Source organism: Scyliorhinus canicula, chromosome 31, assembly GCF_902713615.1.
Source record: "Scyliorhinus canicula chromosome 31, sScyCan1.1, whole genome shotgun sequence".
Classification (NCBI taxonomy): domain Eukaryota; kingdom Metazoa; phylum Chordata; class Chondrichthyes; order Carcharhiniformes; family Scyliorhinidae; genus Scyliorhinus; species Scyliorhinus canicula.
The window spans coordinates 2,341,098-2,357,521 of NC_052176.1; the positions used below are offsets into that span (position 1 = coordinate 2,341,098).

The 16,424-nt window shown below is 54.2% G+C and overlaps 1 protein-coding gene across 2 annotated transcripts in view; it reads left to right on the top strand.

Moving 5' to 3' along the window:
- The window catches only part of LOC119959003 (ADP-ribose glycohydrolase MACROD1-like), an 811,859-nt gene that overhangs the window by 764,776 nt on the left and 30,659 nt on the right, over positions 1-16,424 (top strand). For both annotated transcript variants that reach the window (XM_038787543.1, XM_038787544.1), the window contains 2 exons: positions 4,142-4,172; positions 15,465-15,538. In XM_038787543.1, the coding sequence (XP_038643471.1) occupies positions 4,142-4,172; positions 15,465-15,538 (105 nt within the window). The remainder of the gene's footprint in view (positions 1-4,141; positions 4,173-15,464; positions 15,539-16,424) is intronic.

Genomic DNA, 16,424 nt, shown 5'->3' on the forward strand with positions numbered 1-16,424 from the left:
GCACATAGAATAGGACACGACCAATGGGCAGTCAAGACACCCAGAGGTGACACTACCACAAGGGGGCATTACACAACCCATGTATAAGGACAGGGCACACATGGGGCGGGATTCTCCCCTACCCGGCGTGACGGAGGGTGCCGGCATAGGGGAGTAGCGCCAACCACTCAGGGGTCGGGCCTCCCCAAAGGTGGGGAATTCTCCCCACCTTTGGGGGCCAGCCCCACGCCGGAGCGGTTGGCACCAGAAGACTGGCGCAAAAAACCGGCGCCCCCGGCAGCGGGGCTGGCCGAAAGGCTTTCGCCGGCCGGCGCATGCGCGATGTGGGGTTCTCTTCCGCTTGGCCGCGGAGGAGAAATAGTGCACCCAGGGCACGGGCCCGGAGTCTGAGCGGGGGGCCCCGATCCCGGGCCAGTCCACCGTGGGGGCATCCCCCGGGGTTTGATCGCCCCCCCAGGATCCCGGGGCCCGCTCGCGCCGCTGACCCCGCCATTCCAGAGGTGGTTCAAACCTCGGCGGCGGGAGAGGCCTCCCAGTGGCGGGACTTCGGCCCATCCGGGCCGGAGAATCACCGCAGGGGCCTCTCCGATCGGAGTGGCGAGATTCCCGCCACCGCCACTTCCCGGGTGGCGGAGAATCTCTGCCACGGCGGGGGCGGGATTTTCGGCGGACCCAGGCGATTCTCCGACCCTGCTGGGGGTCGGAGAATTTCGCCCATGCTCTGTCTCTTTCCACAGGCGACACTTAGAGAGTAGGACAGGGGCAGATCAGAAGCATCGCACCCTCCACGTGGCTTAGAGCAGACTGGTTAGTTAGACTGAGTTACGATAGCAAGATTAGCAGGAGAGTCGAACTCATAGAGAACTGTGCTAATGGTTCAATAAATCACGTTGAACTTTCTTCAGAGTCTGGAGTATCTTTTGGTCAAAGCTGCATCGAGTTGCAGCCTGTGTTATTCCAGAGTACATAACACAACAGTCTCCACATTACAAAAGGACCTGGAGGGACTACAGGAAGTGGCAGAACTGAGAGCTCTTGGACCCTGGGCTGCTCAATAATTACAGTCACCAGGTTTGTAAGTTGAAACGCACTTGCTGTTCATCCATTTTGAGGTCAACCCACGAGCTGTGGGCAAGGTTTGATATTAGCGAATGGGCCTCGAGAAGGAAAGAGGCCTGATTGTGACCCTTCGGGCTGAAGGCTCAGTTTAATTAAAACTGGTTTCCCTCCAGGAGAAGGCCTAACGCTTGTGAGTTATAGAACATAGAACAGTACAGCACAGAACAGGCCCTTCGGCCCTCAATGTTGTGCCGAGCCATGATCACCCTACTCAAACCCACGTATCCACCCTATACCCGTAACCCAACAACCCCCCCCCCCCCCTAACCTTACTTTTTAGGACACTACGGGCAATTTAGCATGGCCAATCCACCTAACCCGCACATCTTTGGACTGTGGGAGGAAACCCGGAGGAAACCCACGCACACACGGGGAGGACGTGCAGACTCCACACAGACAGTGACCCAGCCGGGAATCGAACCTGGGACCCTGGAGCGGTGAAGCATTTATGCTAACCACCATGCTACCGTGCTGCCCGAATCAATGACTCCGGCAAGGAAGACCGTTACCAGGTGGAAACCAGAGGCTTTAATCAACCAGTGTGCTGTGGATAAAAACCTCTTACAGAACCACCACTGGAAGCAAATACTCTGGGGCTGGATTATCCGCGCCCCGACGTTGAAATCCTGTTCGGCAAAGAGGCGGAGAACCCAGTTTTCCGCATGAAACCGGGACCGGGGGCAGTTCTGTGATTCTCCCCCCCCCCCCCCCCCCCAGCTTACCCCTGACTCCACGATCGCAGCCCTCCTTAACCCACCGGGCTGTCCCCTGCCCTCCTCCAACCCCGGGCCTTCGCTTTTCGAAGAACCTGCTGGGTCTTCAGCCCTCGGCAGAGCCACTGCTACTGACCACTGCAGCGCCGTCCGCGGCCGGGTTGAAGAGCTGTCGGCCAATCAGGTTGGCGGGTGTCAGTCCCGCCCACTGCCAATCAATGCTCAAGTGCGCCTCAGACGGCAGTGGAAGTTCAAGGACTGGCGGGTGTACGTTGGGCGCCAACTCTGAGGATGGCAAGCGATAGGCACTCCCCCGACTCAAAATCTTACCCCAAGTGTTGTAAACCGAAGATATTAAGGGATATGGGGCAGATGGAATGATAACAGGGAGAAGTGCTGAATGGTCTCCTCCTGTTCCTATGAATCTTGACTAACGAGTGAGTCAAAGAGTATCGTGGGACTGGGAGGAAAGTGGTGTAGAGGCCTTTTTCAGGTCAGCGCTGATCTTATTGAATGACAGAGCAGGCTCGAGGGGCCGAATGGCCGATTCCTGATCCTAATCCGTCTGCTCGGAACTCTGGTCTGAGTACGGCCCCCCGCCTCCATACCCTGTCATACGTGCTGTTATTTTCACTCGACGGCGCCATATGGCAGCTTTGCAACTCGTGCCAGCTCATCTCCATGTTCACCAGGGGATCTCGCCTCTCGTCTTCACTTCAAATTAAACAACCACAAGTTCGCCAAGCCCTCCAGCTCATTTCAGCAGCAGTTGGCAGGGGGAGTGTCCTTGGCCAGCAGACGTCAAAGTCTGCGCAGCCCCCGTCTGTCAGCGGCCGTGCCTTGGTTAAGCACCCGCGTGATTCTCCTGTGCCCGGAATGCCGGGCGAGGGCGAGGACGGTCAGCCGGACGGCTCCGGAGCCTTCCAAGCGGCCCACCGCTTTTCGTGATGAGCCATCCTGAAATCTTTGGTCGGCTGTACCCGTAGGAAACGGAAGGCGTTCCTTTCCCTTATCGGTAACTCTGGATTGCAAGGCGAAGCGGATTTCAAATTTAATGGCCGACTCATTTCGGGCCTCCAACTTCAGGCTGAACTCGTTCCTGGAAGATTTGCCGAATGACCCGCTTGCGCTTTCCGTCAGGCTTCCCATCGCCAATAAGGCCGTCATTCCCAGAAGTGTTTGGAGCGATCGGAGAGAAAAAAAACGCACCGGTTATATTGCCGCCCTGTGATTTTTGGTCGCTCTGTAGTTGCCCGCAGCAGTGTCCTCCCGAACCAATTCCTAGAAAACACCAGGGAATTCCGGGATGGTTGAGCGGGATGGTCAGGCATTCCCGCAGCTGAGCTCCAAAGGGGCTTTGAGAGATTGGGTTGCATTGGATTGGATTTGTTTATTGTCACGTGTACCGAGGTACAGTGAAAAGTATTTTTCTGCAAGCAGCTCAACAGATCATTAAGTACATGGGAAGAAAAGGGAATAAAGGAAAATACATAATAGGGCAACACAAGGTACACAATGTAACTACATAGACACCGGCACCGGATGAAGCATACAGGGTGTAGTGTTAATCAGGTCAGTCAATAAGAGGGTCGTTTAGGAGTCTGGTAACAGCGGGGAAGAAGCTGTTTTTCAGTCTGTTCGTGCGCGTTCTCAGACTTCTGTATCTCCTGCCCGATGGAAGAAGTTGGAAGAGTGAGTAAGCCGGGTGGGAGGGGTCTTTGATTATGCTGCCCGCTTTCCCCAGGCAGCGGGAGGTGTAGACAGAGTCAATGGATGGGAGGCAGGTTCGTGTGATGGACTGGGCGGTGTTCACGACTCTCTGAAGTTCCTTGCGGTCCTGGGCCGAGCAGTTGCCATACCAGGCTGTGATGCAGCCAGATAGGATGCTTTCTATGGTGCATCTGTGAAAGTTGGTAAGGGTTAATGTGGACATGCCGAATTTCCTTAGTTTCCTGAGAAAGTATAGGCTGTTGTGCTTTCTTGGTGGTCACGTCAACGTGAGTGGACCAGGACAGATTGTTGGTGATGTGCACCCCCAGGAATTTGAAACTGCTAACCATCTCCACCTCGGCCCTGTTAATGCTGACAGGGGTGTGTACAGTACTTTGCTTCCTGAAGTCAATGACCAGCGGCGTCCCCGGGGAACGCTCACCGAAGTGGTGTCATAAATGTGAGAAAATGCACTTGAACACGGGACTAAAACTGGCTTGGAAGACAACTAATGAGCTATAATGTTGATTTTTTTTTACAAAAACAATTTGAATGATACAATAAAGTACACCTTGATTGATTGTTTCCATTTATTGCAGGCATTTCCCTGTATCTCAACTGGAATTTACGGTAAGTTATAAAGTCGTTTTTATTAATTATTAAACTTTTTTTGGCCTGTAAATTAAATAGCCGTTTTTCAGGGCTGTGTGCAGTTGGATGGATGTGCGAGTGACGTAGATACATAGAACATACAGTGCAGAAGGAGGCCAATCGGCCCATCGAGTCTCCACCGACCCACTTAAGCCCTCACTTCCACCCGATCCCAATAACCCCTCCTCACCTTTTTTGGACACGAAGGGCAATTTATCATGGCCAATCCACCTAACCTGCTCGTCTTTGGACTGTGGGAGGAAACCGGAGCACCCGGAGGAAACCCACGCACACACGGGGGGGGGGGATGAGAACGTGCAGACTCCGCACAGACAGCGACCCAGCGGGGAATCGAACCTGGGACCCTGGCGCTGTGAAGCCACAGTGCTAGCCCCGTGTGCTACCGTGCTGTTGTTTCTTTACTCACGAGCAGGAGGAGGCCATTGGGCCCCTGATTTGCATCTTAACTCCATTGACCCGCCTTGGTACAGTGACCCTCAATCCCCTCACCCAACATCAGTCCATCATTCCCAAGTTCTGGAATTTTCAGCTGACCCCTCAGCAGGTTCTTGGGGAAGAGAGTGTTCCGGGTTTCTACCCCGCCTTCGAGTGGAGACGCACCGCCCGACACCATCCCTCGCGTGGGCTGACTCTCCATTTTATCGAATACCCCCCTCGTTGGCATATTCCGCCCCCACCCCCCTCCCCAACTCTGACATAGACACTCACTACCAGCAGCGTGATGGGTCCCCAAACCCCGGTTTCTGTGCCACCAGCACCCAATCTTGGAGGGCAGAGTTCTCCCAAAGTGGGGTGGTGGGCGGCTCCGGCAGCTGCCTCTCCGTGCGGAGACTGTGTTTGCGTGGGTTTCCTCCGGGCGCTCCGGTTTCCTCCCACAAGTCCAAAGATGTGCAGGTTAGTAGGATTGGCCGTGCTAAATTGCCCCTTAGTGTCCAAAAAGTTTAGGTGGAGTCACTGGGTTACGGAGGTAGGGTGGAGCCGCGGGCTGAAGTTGGGTGTTCTTTGCGAGGGCCGGCGCAGACTCGATGGGCCGAATGACCTTTTTATGTGAATTCTATGATTCTGAAGAGTGAAGTGGACGAGCTGCCGCTCAAATCACCAGAGACGTCGAGGGAAGCCTTTGTGTTGGGGTCCAGCTTCCCTCCCCTCAGTCTCCCCTCTGCCTCCTTGTTTGTTCACCTCCTTCATCCACCTCCTCTCCCCCTTGCCTGCCTGCCTGCCGTCCCCCTACGCCCCCCCCCCCCTCCGCCTTCATAGAATTTACAGTGCAGAAGAGGAGGCCAGTGACACGAGTAAAGATTATTGAATCAGCATTTCGCTTCCGCTCTTTTCCGTTTTTTTCTGATGACCGTCCACCCTAACGGCGTTAATTGAAGCTTGCCGCGATCAGTCACAAAAACGTGCTTTCAAAACTTGTTTGTTTTTTTGTGGGAGCCGCTGAGCGCTGTGGCTGAGCATTGCGCAGCTGGCCTGGCAACATTTGGGAGATTTATATTTGTTAAGTGCTTCATTAGCTACTTGAGAAGTGGAAAAGCGGAGTTGGCACAGATTCATCATGATTGGCAGGTTTTTGTTTGCTACCCCTAACAGATAAAAGCTTGTCAAAATCACGCCTCTCGTTATTTTCCTGTGGTGGAACGTGATCCCTGGCGGTTCGGGGGGGGGGGGGGGGGGCGGAGAATGAAACCCTCTGTGGTGAATGTAACTCCGTAATTCACACTGTATTGTATATACATGAGCCCATGCATTTGTAAGCGCAGTTGCGTTGCCCGACCACTAGGGGGGAGTAGCGCTGGGAATGCTTAGGAGTTTGTACAGGGCTCCACCCTTGGCTCCGCCCACGACTCCTGCCCCTGGACTGCTGTAAAAATACCAATGCTCAGAGCCAGTCGTTCAGTTCACTGAGAGTTCAACGCGGAACAGGCTGGCGTTGAACAGGCCGGCTCTGTTGTAAGTAGATTAAAACCACTGTTCATATCTTAAGGACATAAGAACTAGGTGCAGGAGTCGGCCATCTGGCCCCTCGAGCCTGCTCCGCCATTCAATGAGATCATGGCTGATCTTTTGTGGACTCAGCTCCACTTTCCGGCCCGAGCACCACAACCCTTAATCCCTTTATTCTTCAAAAAAACTATCTATCTTTACCTTAAAAACATGTAATGAAGGAGCCTCAACTGCTTCACTGGGCAAGGAACTCCACGTGTCTAGTGAATTGCTGGTTCCATCACACTCGTTCAGCTTATTCCGGAAAAGGAGCTCATGCCTGGGCATCTGTGTCTCTCAGAGAATCTTTATTCACGTCACAAGTACGCCGCAATGAAGTTACTGGGAAAATCCCCTCGTCGCCACATTCCGGCGCCTGTTCGGGTACACGGAGGGAGAATTTAGAATGGCCAATTCACCCAACAGGCACGTCTTTTGGGGACTTGTGGGAGGAAACCGGAGCGCCCGGAGGGAAACCCACGCAAGACAGTGGGGGGGGAGGGGGGGGACGTGCAGACTCCGCACAGACAGCGACCCGAGCCGGAAATCGAATCCGGGAACTGTGAAGCAATAGTGCTAACCACTGTGCTACCGTGGGGAGAGTGTTGCCAAGGGCACGGGCTATGGATGGAGGGGAGGTGTTCCGCCATCATGCTCGGCCCATCATGAGCTTGGGGTGCGCTCGAGAGGAATCTGGGGGTCTTCCTGCAATGGTCACAGCAATGGTTACACTTCAAAAAGTACTTCCTCGCCGGTAATAATCTCGCCAAGGCCAGCCTTCCGACACCGTTCGCTTTTACTGATGGAGCGGAAAGATCCGCAGCCGAGGCTTACCGTGCACAAGCCCACGCCTGGGGACCCACAGAATACCAGGTCGGGTTGAAGCAGCGGCTGCTTGTTAACTCTTAGGCGAGCTCCTGCCTGCTCAAAATGGGGGATCCTACTCCACGAAGCCCACAGGGAAATCTGTTGATCGGTCCCCCGTGTCCTTCGTGGCCGCCATAACATTGCCCTTCTTGAATTTCTTCTTGTATGCGTCATGGGCCAGGGTTTAGAAAACTCCCAAAGTATATCATAGGATTTACAGTGCAGAAGGAGGCCATTCGGCCCATCGAGCCTGCACCGGCTCTTGGAAAGAGCACCCTACCCAAGCCCACACCTCCACCCTATCCCCATAACCCAGTAACCCCACCCAACACTGAGGGCAATTTTGGAAGCTAAGGGGCAATTTAGCATGGCCAATCTACCTAACCTGCACATAGAACATAGAACATAGAACATAGAACAGTACAGCACAGAACAGGCCCTTCGGCCCTCAATGTTGTGCCGAGCCATGATCACCCTACTCAAACCCACGTATCCACCCTATACCCGTAACCCAACAACCCCCCCTTAACCTTACTTTTATTAGGACACTACGGGCAATTTAGCATGGCCAATCCACCTAACCCGCACATCTTTGGACTGTGGGAAGAAACCGGAGCACCCGGAGGAAACCCACACACACACGGGGAGGACGTGCAGACTCCACACAGACAGTGACCCAGCCAGGAATCGAACCTGGGACCCTGGAGCTGTGAAGCATTTATGCTAACCACCATGCTACCCTGCTGCCATCTTTGGACTGTGGGAGGAAACCGGAGCACCCGGAGGAAACCCACGCAGACACGGGTGAATGTGCAGACTCCGCACAGGCAGTGACCCAGCCGGGAATCGAACCTGGTACTCTGGAGCTGTGAAGCAACTGTGCTAACCACTATGCTACCGCAACCTATAACTATTCACATGAAGTAATCACCTGACCTACAACTGTTTATAGATTTTGGTTACGAGGAGCACAAGGACCTGCCTTTCAGCTGTTATTCAACAGAGGCCTTAAGCACTTTTAATCAAAAACAAAGTTTATTCTACAAATTTAGTTGACATTTTTATAAACACACACAGTAAGCGTTTTTATCAACTACAAACATAAATACCCCACACAGCTACAGTAATCTATGTATAACCCTTAATGAATTCCCCCTTAACTGTTCCAATTTAATAACAAGATCCAAGTAAAAACTGGTGTCCCTTTTCAAACGTGTGGCCCAGCACATGGCGCTCAAGACTTGTTATTGATGCTCTTGTTTCCTTTCCAAAACAGCAGGTTTGAATTCATTCCAGAAGGAAATTATCTCTTTTAAGTTTATCAAGCCGTCTGGAAACAGCTTTTAATATGAAGCTAGAGAAACCCTTCTTTCAACCTGTGCAGTTCAAACCCAGTCCAAACTCAAGGTGAAAGTAAAACTCAGAGCCACAGCCCAGCTCCAACCACACAACGAGTCGCAAAAAGTTGGTTTACAGGTGCAGCAGGTGATTTAGAAGGCAAATGGAGTTTTGTCCTTCATTGCTAGAGGGATGGAGTTTAAGACTAGGGAGGTTATGCTGCAATTGTATAAGGTGTTAGTGCGGCCACACCTGGAGTATTGTGTTCAGTTTTGGTCTCCTTACTTGAGAAAGGACGTACTGGCACTGGAGGGTGTGCAGAGGAGATTCACTAGGTTAATCGCAGAGCTGAAGGGGTTGGATTACGCGGAGAGTTTGAGTAGCCTGGGACTGTACTCGGAATTTAGAAGGATGCGGGTCTTATAGAAACATATAAAATTATGAAGGGAATAGATAGGATAGATGCAGGCAGGTGAAAGCAGAACTACGGGGCATAGCCTAAAAATAAGGGGAAGTAGATTTAGAACATAGAACACACAGTGCAGAAGGACGCCATTCAGCCCATCGAGTCTGCACCGACCCACTGAAGCCCTCACTTCCGCCCTATCCCAATAACCCCTCCTAACCTTTTTGGTCACTAAGGGCAATTTATCACGGCCAATCCACCTAACCTGCACGTCTTTGGACTGTGGGAGGAGACCGGGCACCTGGAGGAAACCCACGCAGACACGGGGAGAACGTGCAGACTCCTCACAGACAGTGGCCTGAGCCGGGAATCGAACCTGGGACCCTGGCCATGTGAAGCCACAGTGCTATCCACTTGTGCTACCGTGCTGCCCACACATTTAGGGCTGGGTTTAGGAGGAACTTCTTCACCCAAAGGTTTGTGAATCTATGGAATTCCTTGCCCAGTGACGCAGTTGAGGCTCCTTTATTAAATGTTTTCAAGATAAAGATAGATAGTTTTTAGAAGAATAAAGTAATAAAGGGTTATGGTGTTCGGGCGGGGAAGTGGAGCTGAGTCCACAAAAGATCATTGAATGGCGGAGCAGGCTCGAAGGGCCAGATGGCCGACTCCTGCTGCTAGTTCTTATGTTCATTATGTTCTAATGGCATCATTTCTCAAAGGGATACTCACACGTCACTCAATTCACATCTGTTTAGCACAGGGCTAAATCGCTGGCTTTGAAAGCAGACCCAGGCAGGCCAGCAGCACGGTTCGATTCCGCTAACAGCCTCCCCGAACAGGCGCCGGAATGTGGCGACTAGGGGCTTTTCACAGTAACTTCATTTGAAGCCTACTTTGTGACAATAAGCCATTTTCATTTTCATTTCCTATTTTTGGGGTGGGGGGGGGGATAACTGGCTTTGGGATCTGTGTCGCTCCCCGCGTGACCCAGCGGTTTATTCACCGTCGCTCCTCTGTTGCATTCTGTGTCGCTCACTCCCTCGTGGCTATTTTCCGTTCTGCCTGACTCCCACACATTCTGAAAACCTCACTTCCAAGTCTTCAGCAACCAGGCCTCAACCCGTACAGATTTGCCGGATCCGAACGCCGGCGACGACGACCAGGACCCCACTACTGATCTGGGCCACTCTCTCCCAACTCTCCACCACCGCCGGAATTACCGGCATCACCGTTGCTCGGGAATCTCCGGGAATGAAAGAGTTAACGCGCACAGGAAACCCGGGAGAAATGTCAAAGGGCGACAGAAAAGCTTGTTTTTTGTTACCTTTCGCATTTGATTTTCTTTCGAAGCACTTTGGGCGCGATTCTCCGCAAATGCGGAGAGTCGTGAAGGCTGCCGTGAAACCGGCCGTGTTTGACGGCAGCCTCCGCGCCCCCCGACCGGGAACCGATTCTGCTCCCCGGTAGGGGCTAGCATCGCGCGGCCGTGAACTCCGGCATCGCGGGCTTAACGAATTTCGCTAAGCCCGCGCGCCAAGGGTAACGGCGGCTGACGCGTATGATGACGTCAGCCGCGCATGCGCGGATTGGACGACTCCAACCCGCGCATGCGCGGATGACGTCATCACGCATATGCGTGAAACCCGCGCATGCGCGGGCCGTTATGCCCCTCAGAAGCCCCGCAGGCGGATCCATCGGGGTGGCGGAGTAAGAAAGAGTGCGCGGGGTAAGTACCCGCTGCCCGCGATCGGTGCCCACCACCGTGGTGCGGCCGTGCCAATCGGTGCCATGGTTCCCCAGAACGGCACTTTACGGCCGTTTTTACGAACGGTGAGACCAGGTGTGTTTTTAGTTCGTAAAAACGGCCGTAAAGGCCTGGGAAATCGGCCCATCAGCCAGGGGAGAATCGCTGCCCGCCGTAAAAAAACGGCGAGCAGCGATTCGTGTCGGGGGGGCGGCCGTGGGGGGGTAGAATAGCGGGAGGGCGTCGGACCAGCGTGGCCGTAAAAATTTGCGCCGCCCGCTATTCTCCGACGCGTCGTGAGTCCGGAGAATCGCGCCCCTTATTCGGGAGCAATTCAAGTATTGGAAAGGGGGGATTGTTCTGTTGTCTGACATGAATCTTCCGGCTGGGCCGCGCAAATTCTGTGCTCGCTTTCTGGGTGGTGCGGGATGGCGGCGCAGCATGAGTTTGGGTCCTCCGGCACTTCACAGGCCCGGGCCTGAACTCAGGAGGCCGCGTGTTGGGGCTCCGGGAGTACGCCCACTTGGCAGTCCGATGGGTGCCCCCCCCCCCCCCCCCAGCTCCGCAATATTCCTGGATAATTCACTCCCGCCCCTGTATTATCCTCCGGGTAACTCATTCCCTGGGCCTCTATTACTTCAAAAGTAATTCACTCCTTGGTAACCGTTCTCTGCTGAAATCAGCAATTCGCAGAAATCCCTGGCGAGATAACATTTTCGGTTAGCATTTTAAGTGCAAATTTTCCTGTCATATTTCCAACATTCGGCTGATTTCATGAATATGGATGATGTTTGCACCTCGCTCCTCTGCAGTGTTTCTGTACATTGATAATTTTGAATAAGGCAGGATAAAAGTAGTTTAGGTATAATGGGCCTGATAAATGAATTGAAATGGAAATAAGCAGGGGCAGCAGTTTAACCTGCAGTGATTGACAGTCATGGGTAAGAAACAAAGCAGGCAGTCCCCAACCTCATTACCATGTCGCCGCTGTCTCATTTACGACTGAAGAAGCTTCGCTCTCCCGTGCCTCGCAGCGAGGATATTCTCGCTGATGTCTCTGTCCGAGGCGTCGGTCGGGAAACTGGGCCGCCGAGCGCCTGTTTTTCCCTCAAGCGCCGGGCGGCCTCCTAACGTTTGCTCAAAATGGCGGACGGAAAGCAGGAGTGCTCTTCCAAAATGGCCGACATTGAGTTTCTTCAGGCCCGGAGCCTGATTGAGTCTGAGTTGCTGCAAGGGGCGTCAGTGAGGCGTGAGGTACGTCGGAGACTGAGGGCTTTGACCGTAGAATCGTAGAATTTACAATGCAGAAGGAAGCCATTCGGCCCATCGAGCCTGCGCCGGCCCTTGGAAAGAGCACCTACTTAAGCCCCACCCCTCCACCCCATCCCCGCCACCCCTCCTGATGTTTTGGACACTAAGGGGCAATTTATCACGGCCAATCCAATCCACCTCACCCGCACATCTCAGCACAGTGGGAGGAAACCGGAGCACCCGGAGGAAACCCACGGGGAGGAGAACCGGCCTGAGGACCTTTATCCCTGCTTGGGATTGGAGGGAAAAATTGTTGACTTCTATATTTTGATGTGAATGACAAGCTGTTTCTTATATTGATCAAATAGCCACACAATTAGTGCATTAGTTCAGACAGTTTATTAATAACACAAGACTTGTTAGTATGTGCAATAATACACGCGACTACGCACTAAACTAGACCTAATAACTAAGATGACCTTTACTTAACTACGGGGTGACCAGCTCAGCAAGAGATAAGGGGCGGAATTCTCCGCAGGTGGCCGAATTCGTGAAGGCCGTCGTGAACTCGGCCGAGGTTCACGACCGCCTCGGAGCCCGCTCCCCGCACCTAATTCACCCCCACCTGGGGGGCTAGGAGCGGGGCCTCCGTCTTTCTCGGCAGCGACCTCGTCGCGCTGAGAATGACGCGCGTCCGGCGCATTTGTGAAGTCATCCGCGCATGCGTGGGTTGCCGGTTCCAACCCGCGCATGCGCGGATGACGTCATCGCGCAGACGGCACGAACCCGCGCATGCGCAGGTGGCCACCTTTCTCCTCAGCCGCCCGGCAAGACGTGGCCGCTTGATCCTGCTGGGCGGCGGAGGGGAAAGAGTGCGTCCGTTTTGGACGCTGGCCCAACAATCGGTGGGCACCGATCGCGGGTCTGTCCCCTCCCGAGCACAGTCGTGGTTCTCCCGTCCCAATCGGGCCCCTAGATGCCCCAAACGTGCATCTGGCGCCCGATACCTCGGTGACTGGGCGGGTCCTAACTGTTATTGTTCCAGACACGTAGGCCTTTCCAAATAAGGGGGGGTGGCGCCAGTTAATCTGGGACTGTTGGAACTCCTTGATTGAAACTCTATTGTCCTGGGGGAAATCGTGATTGAGTCCTAATGGATACATGTTTCAGTCAGGTCTGGCTTCTTTGCACAGTACGCAGAGGCTGTGTCCCTGCCTGTGTCCAAGCTGACCACAATTCCCATGGTCCTTTGCAGGTGGCCATTTTAGATGGCTACGAAATACAAGACTGTTAAATGATTAACTGTAGTGCCCAAGTGCCTGGTAGCTACCTGAGCAGGAGACAGAACTGACTTTGAACCTTGAGCCCTGTACTTACCCTGTCAGTGTGGAAATATACCCAAGTGATATCTCAGTTACAGTAGATTTCCGAGGCTTCTTGCAGTGTCATTACCGTTCTACAGAACTGATTTTGCTCTCCAGGGAACAACCCCACCCACCCCCGCATTGCTTTGAATTTGAAGGCGAGGTAAATCTGCCTCGTAACAGCCGTCCAACTCTCAGTAGAATACTTGGCGAGATAAGTGGGGAATCCTTCAGGCTTACTTCCTCTTCAGTACCTCGCACTGGCTTGTGAGGCTGGAGGGAGCGCTGTTTCCTAGGTCTGTTGTGCACGGCTGAGGGTTCAGGCCAGCTGCAGTCTGTATAAGCTACGGCCTGCGTGGGTTACCGACCTAATGGTCGAGGTGGAGCTTTGCAAGTGTGGGCCTGCAGTTGAACCGAGTCCGGCCGAGACCAGCCCCCAGCATTGGGTGTAACGGTTGATGCGCGATCAATAACTACTGAAACGAGGATGTAGTCCAAATTGAAGGCTTTAATCAACAAGAGGTTTCCCCAGCAGCTCGAGCACAGAAAGAAGGCAGGCTGCTGGGAAACACGGGTTCTTATACCCCGCCTCAATGGGTGGAGCTACCTTATGTTCCGACCAATGACAGTGGCACAGTGCCGGTTGAGGCACGCTCCAAGCGCCCCATCCCGGCGATTCTCCGCCCGGGATGGGCCGAGCGGGCACGCAAAAAAACCCGAGTCCCACCGACGCCGTTCACACCTGCTCTTACCCCGCGGGACCTCGGTGTGATTGTATCTGGGGGTGGCCTGTTTGGGGGGGGGCTCCGTTTTGGCCTGGCCCGCGATAGGGGCCCACTGATCGGCGGGCCGGCCTCGCGGGCTGGGGGCGTCTTTTGTTCCGTGCCGGCCTCTGTAGCCCTGCGCCATGTTGCGTAGGGGCTGGAGTGTTGAAGAGAGCCACTGCGCATGCGCAGACCCGCGGGGCCCATCTGATGCCGGGGATCAGCAGCTGGAGCAGCGTGGGTCACCCCAGTCCCGTGCTGGCCCCCTGTAGGAGTTGGAATCGCTGCTCCTGAGGCCGTGTTGACGCTGTTGAGAATTGGACATTCTGAATTCTCCCTCTGTGTACACGAACAGGCAGCGGAATGTGCCGACTGTGGTAGTCACCACTGTTGTATTGTGTATACTGCATACGAGGGTATTACGGTGAGGCCCCTGTACTACAGGTATGGGGGTGGATTCCTGCCTGCTGGCTCCGCCCAGTAGGCGGAGTATAAATGTGTGGGCTCTCTGAGCTGCAGCCATTTCGCCAGCAGCTGCGGGAGGCTCCACATCTCTGAGTAATAAAGCCTCGATTACTCTCTACTCTCGTCTCGACGTAATTGATTGTGCATCAGCGACTAGGGACTTTTCACAGTAACTTCATTGCGGTGTTAATGTAAGCCCACTTATGACACCAATAAAGATTATTATTATTAAAATTGCATTAATGTAGCACCCTTTAAGACCTCAGACGATCCGACAGCACTTAACAGCCAGTAAAACATTAAGTATTGTCCCTGTTGTGACGTAGGAAATGTGGCAAACAACTGTACACAGCAAGATCCCAGGTGTGTCTTCCACCCAGGTCGCAGCTGGGATGGACCACAATCCATTGCAGATGGATCAGAACATGGGAACAGGGGTGGACCGTCCAGCCCCTCCAGCATGTTCCATCATTCAGTTAGGGTCGGCACGGTAGGACAGTGGGTTAGCACTGTTGCTTCACAGCGCCAGTGTCCCGGGTTCGATTCCCGGCTTGGGTGACTGTGTGGAGTCTGCACGTTCTCCCCCATGTCTGCGTGGGTTTCCTCCAGGTGCTCCGGTTTCCTCCCACAGTCCAAAGATGTGCAGGTTAGGTGGATTGACCACGATAAACTGTGTCCAAAAAAAAAATGGTTGGGTGGGTTTACTGGGTTACGGGGATAGGGGGATAAAGCTTAAATGCGGTGCTCTTTCCGAGGGCCGGTGCAGACTCGATGGGCCGAATGGCCTCCTTCTGCACCGTACGTTCTATGCTTCGGGCTGGCCGTGCCTTAACGTGTTTTTCCTCAGCACCTGGAGTGGAGACGGCGGTGAGAGGGTGGTCATGGAGGATTCGGGAGGAGGGCGGGATTCCTGAGGGTCCGTGTGCGAGGTGTCGTTTCGGGTTTTCAGGAGGTGCGTGGACTGGCCTTGGTCCTAATCTGAGGGCCGCGAATATTCAGCACCGTGCTGGCGTCTGTAAAACCTCTGTCAAGCATCTCATTAACCGGCCTTTCTTCCGCACACAGGCTATCCCAACGGGCAGGCTGCGGAAACTGTCTTAAAGGCTGTCAGAGAATATCTGGAGGAACACAGAAACTCAGTAAGTCCCCGGGCAGCTATAATGCAATCGCAGGCAGTATGGAATTTCCCCGCGGCTCAGGCAGTTCTGAAACCCAAGCACTGGGCTCGCGAGCACTGTCGTCACATCCCTGCCGATGCCTGTGGCCTGGTTTCTCCTGTCCACCTCACGTGAGGCGAGCCACATCTCCGATCGCGAGGAGGGGGAAAACAGCATTGAAACTGAGAAACCGCCTCCCCAGTGTGGCACTAGGGGGCAGCGTGGTAGCACAGTGGTTAGCGCAGTGGCTTCACCGCTCCAGGGTCCCGGGTTCGACTCCCGGCTTGGGTCGCTGTCTGCGCGGAGTCTGCACGTTCTCCCCCCCCCCCCCCCCCTCCCGTGTCTGCGTGGGTTTCCTCCGGGTGATCCGGTTTCCTCCCACAAGTCCCGAAGGACGTGCAGGTTGAGTGGATTGGCCACGCTCAATTGGCCAAAAAGGTTAAGTCGGATTGCCGGGTTACGGGGATGGGGTGGGGTTGTGGGCTTAGGTAGGGTGCTCTTTCCAAGGGCCGGTTCGGACTCGATGGGCCAAATGTCCTCCTTCTGCACTGGAAGAGATGTGCCCAGTCTCGGTTCTTGCTCATTGGGCAGCACGGTAGCATGGTGGTTAGCATAAATGCTTCACAGCTCCAGGGTCCCAGGTTTGATTCCCGGCTGGGTCACTGTCTGTGCGGAGTCTGCACGTCCTTCCCGTGTGTGAGTGGGTTTCCTCCGGGTGCTTCGGTTTCCTCCCACAGTCCAAAGATGTGCGGGTTAGGTGGATTGGCCATGCTAAATTGCCCGTAGTGTCCTAATAGTAAGGTTAAGGGGGGGGGGGGGGTGATCATTGCTCGGCACAACATCGAGGGCCGAAGGGCCTGTTCTGTGC